The 12,214-nt window shown below is 59.2% G+C and overlaps 1 protein-coding gene across 1 annotated transcript; it reads left to right on the top strand.

Moving 5' to 3' along the window:
* Positions 1-6,658: 6,658 nt before the first annotated feature.
* GAS2L1 (growth arrest specific 2 like 1) lies at positions 6,659-12,135 on the top strand. The gene is made up of 6 exons (XM_047088183.1): positions 6,659-6,790; positions 7,768-8,419; positions 9,708-9,815; positions 9,910-10,006; positions 10,110-10,281; positions 10,804-12,135. The coding sequence occupies exons 2-6, from the start codon at positions 7,787-7,789 to the stop codon at positions 11,837-11,839; spliced, it is 2,046 nt and encodes a 681-aa protein (XP_046944139.1). The 5' UTR covers positions 6,659-6,790; positions 7,768-7,786; the 3' UTR covers positions 11,840-12,135.
* Positions 12,136-12,214: the final 79 nt, after the last annotated feature.

Here is a 12,214-nt window from a genome sequence, read left to right as displayed (position 1 = left end):
TCCTTCTCGGCCTCTGTTCCACAGTCGCTGCTTTGTCTCCTTGGAGTGCGCCCCGACCCGCCAGATAACCGCTCCTTCAAGTGTCCTGTGAGGGAAAACCTGGTCGGGACGTGAAAACAAAGAACGGTGCCATGTCAGTCATGGTGCTGCCAGCACGGAGCCAAGGTGTCACTCTGACCCTGAGCTGTATCTGCAGATGGGGACATCTAGCCCGGGTCCGTCTGATTTGTAGGGAGGAGCGCTGTGTCAGGGCCCGTTGCTATGGCTAGGCATGTCCCCTTTGGTCACACGGACACGGGTGACTGCCGCTTCCAGGCTTAGTGGCTTTCTGAGTCAGGCTCCACACGCTTCAGAATGAAGGTCTGTTTCAGTGACTGCTAACGGGAACCATTTTATTTTTACTTTCTCCTCCATGATGGGACACTTCCTTGATGTTACAGGGTCAGGGTTCGAGAACTTGGTAAATAGAGGCCACTGTTCAGCTCTCCCCGGTTGGTTGTGCAACGTCAGAGGCCAGGCCTTTTTCCCGTGGGCGTGCTTCTGAAATTGTTAGGGAGAAGAGCCCCAGACCCTTCGCCTCCATGTCTTTTTGGTGAGTCTGGTCTCTTCTTGGACTTACATGAAGAGAAAGGTCCAGGCCAGATTTAAGTCTGGATTCCTTCCTGCGTGTGGGTGATTTCAGGCATTCGGAGATTGAGGCTCTGATGTGCCTATCTGGGATGAGATTTTCCAAGTAAGCAACTGTGTGTAATCCAGTCTACGAATAAGTTAATCACCAGATGCACTGGAAAGAAATGTAGGCCTTAACATACCAAGTCAAAAAAGACCAACTAGGGGCGCCTGGATGGCTCAGTCGGCTGAGTGTCCAACTTCGGCTCCGGTCCTGATCTCAAAATTTGTGGGTTTGAGCCTTGCATCAGGCTTTGCGCTGACAGAGTGGAGCCTGCTTTGGATTCTGTCCCTCTTTCTCTGCCCCTGCCTTCCTCCTTGTGCGCTCTCTCTCTCTCTCTCTAAAATAAACATTAAAAAAAAAGACCAGCTAGGGCAGGGCTGCGCACGTAGTCCTGATTGACCTCTGTGTGGGGAGGTCTTCTGGAAATGGGATGTTGAAAACTAGGACTCCTGGCTCTGAAGTACCCTGCATATAATATGATGCTCAGTGAGCCCGAGTCCTGTGTAACTCCTACTTACTCCCAAGAATAACATCGCCAGCTTTTCTCTTAGCATTTATGTTATTCCGTATTTCAAAAGTTAACATGTATGAAATTTTTACTCTGGTTTTTTGGAGCTAAAAAAAAAAAAAAAAGGGTGTTTGGCCCCTGGGTGGCTTGGTCGATTAAGTGCCTGACTTGATTTTGGCTCAAATTGCGATCTTGTGATTCTGAGCCTGGAGTTGGGCTCCAGGCTGGCAGTGCAGAGCCTGCTTGGGATTCTCTCTCCCCCTCTCTCTGCCCCTCCCCTGCTCTCTCTCAAACTAAATAAAAATAAACTTTAAAAAAATATTTAAAAAGCCAGCTAGTGTCTGAAGCATCAAGGAGAGATTGCCACCTTTGCTAGGGGCAGGCATAAGAATTTGGAATAAATTATTTCCCCTCCATCCCCTGCCCAATGAGAGCAAGACCTTGGGAAACCTTTGAGGAGCTCATATGCCCCTCACTGCTCACAGGACTCGCCTGTGCTCCTCGGGGGCAGATGGGGACAGGTCCTCTGCACTTTCCCAGCCCACCTAGGCATACATTCAACATCTCTATGGCTTTGTCTTTTAACGTTACCTGGTCATTTCTCATGAATAGGCATTTCTTTTCCCATCTTTGGGAAACCTCTCATCAGCCCCTCTAGATACCAAGCCACTTTTCTATTCCCCTAGTGCCTACCTCCTCTCCCTTTCTAGAACCCACTTCCAATCAGTCGTCTGTTTCTACTGATACCGTAGTTCTCAAAGTCCCCAGTGACCACAGTGGTTCCAAGTCAATGCTTCTCTCTCAGTCCTCTGATGGCTGCTGCCCCTCCTCTTCTGATCTCTCAACCTCAACCAGGGAAGGCCTTCTCACCGCCTGGCTGATCTCCCAGGCGCCAGCTCCTGGGTGTCTGACGGGCTTACAGCAGGTCGGGAGCCAGCTTCTCCCTCCGCCTCAGCTCATCCGGAACCTCACGGTCCTCCTTGCCTCCTAAGTTGTCTCATGTTGCCCCAGCCCCAGCCACGACCCAGCCCTGCAGGCTCTCTTCCAAGTACAGGACAGTATAAACCACCCAGGCCTCCCACCTCGAGTTTGTTGCCTCTCACTGAGCTCCCCGCTTCCCTCGGCCCCTCCAGCCCTTGCCTCACAGAGGCCAGAGTGACTTCCTGACACTTTAAGTCCCTGCAATTCTAGAAACTCTCCAAGGGCTTCCACTGCACTTGCCGTGACCCACAAGGCCCTACTCCATCTGGCCCCAGAGGCCCCTGTGACCTCAGCGGCCCTGCTCAGCCTTGCTCACTGCGGTCCAGCCACACAGACCAGTGCTCCTCCTCCAAGGGGCTCAGGAGGCTCCCGCCTCAGCCTTGGCAGGTGTCTGAAGCATCAGAGCCAGGGTGCACACCCTGAGGCCCAAACAACCATGACATGCCCGGCCTTGGGCATCGTGCCAAGCACCACCTCACCATGTTTACTTCCTAAGAAGTCTGGGGTAGGAGTCTCCCGGGTGAGGAGACGGGACTTGCCAGCGGCAGTCTACAGAGCCCCACACACAGGCGTCTCGTGTCCGAAAGGCTGGGTGCTCCGGCAGCAACGGATGTGGGTTAGCCACCCCCGTGGCCTGCAGCCGGAGCTAAGGCACAACAAGCAGTCCTCATGGGGACCTGCTGCACAAAAGCCCATCACATGCGACCAGCTCCTGCCTGGAGCTTGAAGCTGCCCCAGGAATCACTCGTGTCCCTGCCTAGAGAGGGGCTTGTCACTAGCACTAAATAGCCCTGTAAGAGGTATTGACGTCCCAGGTGCCTAGGCCTTGGAGCGGAAGTGTTCATGTCAGAAGGGCCGAGATTTCTCTTAGCCAAAAGAAACGTCTGGACTGCACCGGCCCCAGAGGACCTCAGCATGAGTTCCAAGCCCTGTCTCAAAGGGCTGTACAAAGCTGCTCAGTGCCCTTGGAAGTGGAAGAGGATGGAAAGCAGGGGCAGTGGTAGCCAGGAGCAGGGGAGATGGGAGGAAGAAGTCTCAGAAAAAGGTCCTGGTCAGGTTCCACACCCTGCCCCAAACTCTCCAACAGCTCTTGGTCAGTCACACTTGGAATAAAAATTTCCATCACAGCCTCATGGTTCCACTAGGCCACACTCCACAGTCCTGGGCAAAGGTTGAGGAGTCAGTGGGGAGACCCGTCTATGCCCCGCACGTGAACAGGCTGCAGGCAGTGGCTCACCTGCTCCACGGGAGGGAACGTCAGGCTCCAGGGCTGCAGCTGCTGTGGGGCCAAGGACAGTGCAGTGACCGGAGCCAAGCCCCCAGACACCGGGGCCAAGAGCTGGCTCACTGAGAGCTGCCGGGCACAGGGCAGGCAATGAGCAGCATAATGGAGGCAAGGTTGGAAAGCAGGCCCTCTGGGGCTTTCTGGTTTCTCTCATGGAGGGCACGGGAGGCAGCTCAGGGTCACTTGTCCCACAGCCGGGACAGGAGCAAGCAGTCAATCATGGTTGGATCCACATCGGGACAGAGCAGCCTCAGGACCCCTGTGGGTCACTCACTCAGCCAGGCTGTGCTCACAGGCTCAATCTAGCCTGCAGAGCTCTGAGTAGACCCAACCAGCCCCTGAGCTGCCTGGTGCCAGGGCTGAGTCCTGCCAGTGAGGGTTTTGCTTGAATACTCCCTGGCCATCATCTGACCTCCATCTGCAACCAAGGCCAACAACACTATCCCCTGGCACCCAGCAGTGAAGGCAAGAAATCTGGCCATGTGCCCACTGGCCACAGGCAAGACCATGCCTGCACTGGGGGCACAGCATTCTATACACCAGAGTGGCTTCCAGGGTCTGTGGGAATGGGTCCAGGACATAGCCCAAACCATAGCCCAAACCTCCTGTCCCTCCAGCAGTTTCTGTGACTTCCCTTGGTCCTGCAAGGAACAGGAGAGGCCACCACACAACAGAGGGGGTTAAAGCCAAGGTCCTCCATGGCCTGGGCCAGGAGTCTGGCCATGCCAGTCAGCCCTACACTTGCTGCCTGTCCTGTAATCAGACTGTTGGAGCCTGTGGTCTGGAGTGGGCCTCTGGGCTCAGGGTATGGGAGACAGGGAGAAGCAAGCCCCCGCCCCCATCCCCTCCTCCTCAGAGGAGTAGCAGACATATGCCCTGACTGCTAACTAATGATACCATTTTCACAACTCTATGATCTGACTACTACTGTTGTCCCATTTTACAGATAGTATCACTGAGGCTCAGAGAGCTTAACTATCTCACCCAGTGACCAAGAGCAGAGCCCAGGTTCAATCTAACCTCTCTTATGTCCAGATCCCTGTAGTTCAGCAAGGTAGATAATAAGCAGGAATCAAATTCCTGCACAGCTACCTACTGACCACACACATCCCTTGTCCTCTCTGGGCCTCAGTTTCCTCAAATTATAAGATGAGAACACATAAAAACATCATACCACATAGGATGATTTTGAGGACTAAATTACTTAGTTTCCATATCTTGATCTTCCACCCTGATCCCCGAGTTCCCCTGCCCCATCTCCAGCAGCCTCTCCTCCCCAGGTATCAGCAGTCCCAGACCGAGGAGCCATTCCTGACTCTGTCTTCACATTCACACCCAACTCACCAGCACATCCCACCAGCTTTCCCTTCAAATACAGCCAGGAGGCACCATACTCCACCACCCTCACTGGCACCACCTGGTCTCCTCTGGGGTTCATGCCTGCCCACTACAGCAACCACAGAGTACCTGTTAAGACCTAAGTCAGGTCACACCCCTCCCCTGCTCTAAATCCTTCCATGGCTCCCATGTCCCTGCAGAGAGGCATGGCCTGCAAAGCCCCACTCAATCTGCCCCCAATCCCTTTATCTTCATCCCTACCTTCACCCTAGCCTCACAGGCCTTCTAACTCTTTCTTGAACACACCAATCACACGCCCACCTCAGGACCTTTACACTGGCCATTCCCTCTATCTGAAACACTCTCCTTCCAGCCATCCCCACAGCTCCTTCTCTTAGCTCCTTCCCTGACCACTGATTTAAAACTTCAGGCTCATCCCACCCCACACTCCCAGTCCCCTCACCTGGTCCCTGTGCTCTGTCCTCCCTAGTGCCTCATCCCTGTTTCAGCCCAGGGGCTCCCTTCCTACCACACTGGGAACCCTGAGAACTGGCTGTTTCCTTCCCCACTTTTTGCTCTCAGTTCCCAGTGCCAGATGAGACCCATCACACAGTAGGTGCCAAGTAAGTGTTAGCTATTACTATTACTAGTTACCCGCCTTCCTCACTCTTTGTAGGTGGGGGTGCTGGAGGAGAGGGTTGATTGGAACCACCTGGGTATCTAGGACACTGGGGTGTGAGCCCACTCAGTCATGAGGACTCAGTGAGATGATGCATGTGAGCAGCCTAGCACCAGAAGGTCTGGCACAAAGTACTCAACAAATGCCCCTGATCCTTGCATGAGAGTATTCCCATAATAGCCATGTTCAAACCCTGAGCTACTCTCCTGAGACCTAGTCTGGGGAAAAGAGAGTCCCTCATAGAGGGGACCTGACCGGTCCAGGTCAAGGGCACAGAGCAGCCCTGGCACACAGTAGGCACTTTATTAAAGCTCTGAGACTTGGCTATTGTTGGTGGCACTTCCCCCAAGGATGGCCCCGCCTGGCCAGCAAGGCTGCAGCCCAGCCAGGCCAGCTGTCCCCGCCCAGCCAGCAGCAGGAGGGGGGGGGGGCGGGGGGGGCAGGATTTCCCGCAGATCCCAGCCAGGTCCCTCCTCTGCAGTTTGAAAAGAAACTAGCAGCGATTAACCCTCCCAAGCCAAACCTACCCAGGCTCCTTCTTAACCTCCTGTCCCCTTAATTCTGTGCCTGACCTGGGCAACCAGACGTGGTAGGGGACTGGCCTCCCGGGGAAGGGCAGGGGCCAAGGTGTCAGACCCACAGGCTTTAGCCACCAGCCTACCCCTCTAAGCCTCAGTGTTCTCATCGGAGAAACAGGTTTCCCTAACCTCCACATAAAAGATGAGGATTCGGTGAGAGTGGGACGCCCAGTGGACACAACAGGCCATCCTCCCCTCCACGAGGCCCCCACTGCCGGTAGGAAGCTCACATCCCAGTCGCTCGGGCCTCATTTATCTGACATGGGGAGGTTCACTCCAGACGGAGGTGACTTTGCAGCTCTGGTCCCTATCGCTTCCTGAGCTCTTCTTGGGAACAGGCCGTGCAGCCCGTCCTGGGAGGCCAATATCTGGGGAGGGGGCAGCCCAAACCTCTCTCCAACAGACCAAGGAGGGTTGGAAGGGACTCTAGGGACTAGCTTGGGCAGGGATGGCGAGTCTGGGCTGGTAGGGCCCTGGTCCCGCTCCTCCCACCCCCCAGTCAGGAGACTCCAGCTCCTCCCTCTCTCCGTCCACCCGGGAACTGCGCTGCCCCTTTAAGAGCGCGCGGCCCCGCCCGCCCCCTCGGGCCGGAGCCGAATTCCAGGGAGGCGGGGCGGAGACAGCGGGCGGGTGCGGAGGCCTCAGCCGCGGGACCGGATTGCTGTGGCTCGGGCGGCGCCTCCCTGCGGCGGCCCGGCCCGCTCGGCCCCGCCGGGGCGATGCTCCCCGAGGCCGCAGGATGAGCCAGGTGAGCGCGGGGACCCCCGGCACCCCCTGCCTGGCGCGCACTCCCGGGGACCTGGAGGCTGCGGCCTCTGTTCCCCCGAGCTGTGTGACCTTGGGCAGCCCGCACCCTCTCTGGGCCGAATCCCGGAGGACAGCCGGGGCTGTCGGAGGCCATTCTGAGTCCCGACCCGCACGCACCCGGCCTGCGGCGCTAGGGAGGCTCCTCGGAGGAGGCGGGGCCTCGCTCCGGCCACCGGGCTGCCCACGGCGCTGGGGATCAGCCGAGCGGCTCACGTCGGCCTGGCTTTGCCATCCTCTGCTCTGCGACCTTGAGTGAGCTCTTACCCTCTCTGCACCTCAGTTTCCTCATCTGTAAAATGGAGATAATATCACTGGCACTCAGCCCTGGGCAGGGACATTGAGTTTACTGTTACTATTACTGCTGTTACGTCGTTGTTATAATGGCACAGTCCTCACGGAAGGGGAGCTGAGGGAGGACCCCGCACCTTCCCAGAGGAGGTGGGAGGGGCATCAGCCTTGAGCGATGGAGCTAACCATTGCTGTGGTTGGGACCTGGATTCCTGTCCTGCCTGTCCATTGAGTGCAGGGCTGTGGGCTTCATCTCTCTAGGGCTCCGCTTTTCACCCACCGTATTGGGCAATAAGGATGCATTGCAATAAGGGCAATAAGGATCCCACAAATGTGTCCCTTTGTGGGAGGGAGGACACAGCCAATTCCCCCATTGCCCCCACCCCCAAAGAGCAAAATAGCAAACATTTATAGATACTAAATCTTTCATGCAAATTATCCCATTAGGTCTTGCAAGGAAGGTAATATTGTACCCATTTCATAGACGAGGAAACTGAGGTACAGTGAACTTTCTCACAGCCAGCACGCGCAACCAGGCATTTGGCCTGAGATGACAGGCGAGTGCGGATGGTCTGGGGCTTAGTCTGTGCTGAGTCCTCACAGCATTCCTGTATCCCTGCCCACCCACAGTAACTCGGCCGGCCCGGCCATGGCGGACCCAGTGGCGGGCATCGCGGGCTCGGCAGCCAAGAGTGTGCGGCCATTCCGCTCAAGTGAGGCCTACGTGGAGGCCATGAAAGAGGACCTAGCTGAGTGGCTCAACGCCTTGTATGGCCTGGGTCTGCCCAGTGGTGGCGAGGGCTTCCTGACGGGGCTGGCCACAGGCACCACCCTGTGCCAACATGCCAACGCCGTCACTGAGGCCGCCCGCGCTTTGGCCGCTGCCCGCCCGGCCCGCGGCGTGGCCTTCCAGGCACACAGCGTGGTGCCCGGCTCTTTCATGGCCCGAGACAACGTGGCCACTTTCATCGGCTGGTGCCGAACAGAGTTGGGTGTGCCTGAAGTGCTCATGTTTGAGACTGAGGACCTGGTGCTGCGGAAGAACGAGAAAAGCGTGGTGCTGTGCCTGCTGGAGGTGGCGCGGCGTGGGGCCCGCCTCGGCCTGCTCGCCCCTCGCCTCGTGCAGTTTGAGCAGGAGATTGAGCGGGAGCTCCGCGCCGCGCCCCCGGCCCCCAGTGCACCTGCTGCTGAGGAGGATGCCACCGAAACTGCCACCGTGGCAGGGGCTCCTGCCCGTGGGCCCCGCATGACTCCCAGCGACCTGCGCAACCTGGACGAGCTGGTGAGTCCACCAGTGAGCGTGCGTGCTCATGGCCCTGCTTGTGCCCCCACCGTGCGCCAGCGATGGGACAGCCTGCCCCATGGAGTGGGTGCACATATTGAGCACCAAGTGTATACCTGGCCCCAAGGAGATAAGCAGACCCAGAGAGGTGCTGGTTGAGGTCACAAGACCCAGTAGGGCCTGGGATAAAATGTGAGCTCCCCCCCTTATGCGCTTCCCGTGTGCCAGATCAGTTCCTTCATCCAGGGGGCCACATGATTTGAACCCCTCTGTATGCACTTGAGTGGACAGTTGCATCCACAACATCACAGAGCTTGAGGTTGAGTGGGTACCTGTCATGCTTGGCCCTGAGCAAGGTGCCTGGCACACAGTAGGCTCTCAGTGAGTGCCTAGGGCAGGTCCCGGGGGGCTCTACAGGCCCACCCACTCTCCAGGGGCTTATCTGGGAAGCCAGGCCCAGAGCTGCCACTGCTGCTAGAAGCCAGAGGTCCTCTTAGGAGGACAGGATTAGCTCTACTGTGAGCACAGGAGGTGCTGGACCCCACCCCCAGCTCCCTCCTCCTTTTCCCAGGACCTAGGTATCCCTGACACCCCCGCAGCCTGGCCAAGAGTTGCCTTCTTATCAGAAGGGCAGGACTATGATGTGCCTGTCCCAGAGGGGGTAGCCGGAATCCGTGGGCAGAGGCTGTCACCCCTCCCCTGTCGTGGGCACAGGGTCACCCGAGGCTCCACCTGCTCATTTCCTCTGGCTCCACTGTGGGCTGGGAGGCGGGCAGGGCCGCCCACATAGCCAGCCTGGCAGCTCCTGGCTTAGGGGCGGGGGTGGGGCATGTGGGCAGATGTGTGCCTGTGTGTGCATGCTGGGTGGTGTACTCTACGTGTCTTTGACACTGATGTGGTGTGGGTTCCCTGCACTCGTGTCCCATGGCCTGCGTCCTCCCAGAACCTGGCCTTCCTGTGGGCCTCAGCCTACATGTCTGTGAAGTAGGTGAAGGGGGCAGGGAGTAAGGATGGGTTCCAGGGCTTCCCCAGGCTCAGGGGCCACAGGGTTGTGCCTCACTGGGGTCCCAAGCCCTGGCCTGACCACAGACCCTGACCTCCGATAGCCAGAGGGGAAGGAGAGCTGGTGAAAGGTCAAATGTAGAGGCTGCAACCAAGTCTGGGGCAACACGATCTATGTCCCCTTTCCCCGGAAGGACCTGCTTCCTCCTGACCCTGGAGCTGCTGACATCAGGCCCAGCAGGAGGGACTTGATCCCTGACCTCCAGCCTTTCCTCTCTGGCCTCAGGTGAGGGAGATCTTAGGCTACTGCACCTGCCCAGACCAGTTTCCCATGATCAAGGTCTCAGAGGGGAAGTACCGCGTGGGAGACTCCAGTCTCCTCATCTTCGTGCGGGTAAGAGTTTGGGACTGCCCGGCAGATGGCAGCCCACAGTGGGCTGCCAGGCCCATCAGACAGGCCGTGACCTGTCCACGCTGGACTCCCACAGGTGCTGAGGAGCCACGTGATGGTGCGCGTGGGTGGCGGCTGGGACACTCTGGAGCACTATCTGGACAAGCATGACCCTTGCCGCTGCTCTTCCTCGGGTCAGTGCCCCTGGCAGGGATGGGGGGATGGGGGAGCGGGCCAGCAGAGGGCTTGTCTCTGTGGCTCCACCCTTCAAATGCCACCTGTCCTCTCACCTTGCAGCCCACCGCCCGCCCCAGTCCCGGGCCCGCACCTTCTCCCCACAGAGGGTGTCTCCCACCCCCAGTCCCCGTGCCGGCAGCCCAGCCCCTGGGGCTGAGCGGCGGAGCTCCCGGCCAGAGGTGACGCCCGTTAGCTTACGCAGCTCAAAGGAGGGAACTGAGACCCCACTCAGGTGAGAGGCACTAGGACAAAGGGGTGAGGGGTCCAGAGGGGGCGGGCATCCGCCCTGGCCTGGATGACGAAGGAGCCTGTGCTCCAGAGTGACTCACCCTGGGAAAAGTTCCCGTGGGTGGGGGCAGGCCTGGCTTCCTATCTCCATGGCAACCCAAGCAACCCAACAACACAGCTGGGGCGGGCCCTGGGGGCTGGGCGTCGGCCAGTCCTACCGCTTCCCTCTGGCCTACCCAGGAAGCTGGAGGCCTGGGGAGGGGGAGCTCAGAGCCTGGCTTTTTCTGCTGCCTGGGGGGTGGGGGGGTGGGGAGGGTGGCTGCCGGAAGCTGCTGCCCAGTGGCTCACTTCTCTCTGGAAGTCCCCAGGACAGAAGCCCTTGATTGCCCCCACCCCCACCCCCACCACAGGTGTCTTCCCCAGCCCCAACCACTCAGCTGCTTGTTCCTTCCTCTGCCTGCCCTTTCTACACGCCAGTCCTCTCTTGAGATGCCCCATCTCTCTCTCTCTTGTTCCCCTGCCCCAGGGTCCGGGACCAGCTGCCCCCCCATCCCCGCTCCCGCCGCTGCTCTGGGGACAGTGACTCCTCAGCCTCCTCAGCCCAGAGCGGCCCCCTTGGTGCCCGCAGTGAAGACTCAGGCACTGGCTCCCGGAGGGAGCGACCCAGCCGGAGGCTGACCACAGGCACCCCAGCCTCTCCAAGACGGCCTCCAGCTCCACGCAGCCAGTCCCGAGACCGGCTGGATCGAGGGCGGCCGCGTGGGGCCCCAGGAGGCAGGGGAACCCAGCTGTTGGCCCCCAGCCCTGCCCGACGGGCCCGGAGCCAGAGCCGTGAGGAGCAGACCACGCTGCTCGTGCGCAGGGACCGAGATGGGCAGCACTCGTGGGTGCCCCGGGGCAGGGTCAGCGGGGGCTCAGGCAGGAGCAGCCCCCAGACTCCCCGGGCTCGCAGCCCTGCAGCCCCCCGGCCTCTGCGGGTCTCCAGCCCCAGTCCAGAGCTGGGCACCACACCGGCCAGTGTCTTCCGCACCCCCCTGCAGCTTGACCCGAAGCAGGAGCAGCAACTGTTCCGGCGCTTGGAAGAGGAGTTCCTGGCCAATGCCCGAGCCCTTGAGGCTGCTGCTGGCGGGACCCCCCCTGGACCAGCCTCTGACCCAGCTCGGCCCCCAGACCCTCCAGCTTCTGACTCGGCCTACTGTTCCTCCAGCTCCTCCTCTTCATCCCTCAGTGTCCTGGGTAGCAAGTGTGGCCAACCTGGGGACTCTAGCCGGATGGCCAATGGGCTGCCCGGACCCCGGGGCCCAGTCCTGTCCAGCTCTTCTGATGAAGGCAGCCCCTGCCCTGGTGTAGGGGGCCCACCAGATGCACCTGGGAGCCCCTTGGCTGGCCTGGAGCTCCCGAGGACCTGGGCACGGGGCCGGGTGGACACACAGCCAGACCGAAAACCTTCACGCATCCCAACGCCACGGGGCCCTCGCCGCCCATCTGGATCCACAGAGCCTGGGTCCTGGCATGCCCTGCACTCAGTGAGCCCAAGGGGAGAGCCGGATTCCTGGATGTGATGAACCAGCCCAGCTGCCCCTGGACCCCATTCCTTTTTTTCCTTTTCCTTTGTGGCCTTAACCCCTCTGCATCAGGGAGCCCCCCCCCACCCCTGCCTCTTGGGTACCAGACCTCATGGGACCAGACCCCTTGGGACCACATGGCACAATGGGACCTCTGTTGTACATTCCGGTTGGGGGATGAGCGTTGCTATTTAATTACTAATATTATTGAATGCCTTAGAGGAGGCCAGTGAGGACCCTTCCTGAGGTCCTCTGGCCTGCAGAGCCTGACAGTAAAGTATTTGTTCCAGCCACTTGTGTCTGCTTCCTGGCGTACCTTTGGGGGCCCCTTAATCCATGTCGGGATTCTGGCATTAACTGCCAGGGAGCAAT

This window comes from Lynx rufus, unplaced genomic scaffold (assembly GCF_022079265.1).
Source record: "Lynx rufus isolate CCGP_SWC_20201006 ecotype Redwood Valley unplaced genomic scaffold, mLynRuf1.p SCAF_24, whole genome shotgun sequence".
Taxonomy (NCBI): domain Eukaryota; kingdom Metazoa; phylum Chordata; class Mammalia; order Carnivora; family Felidae; genus Lynx; species Lynx rufus.
This window is presented reverse-complemented; position numbering and strand designations above follow the sequence as displayed.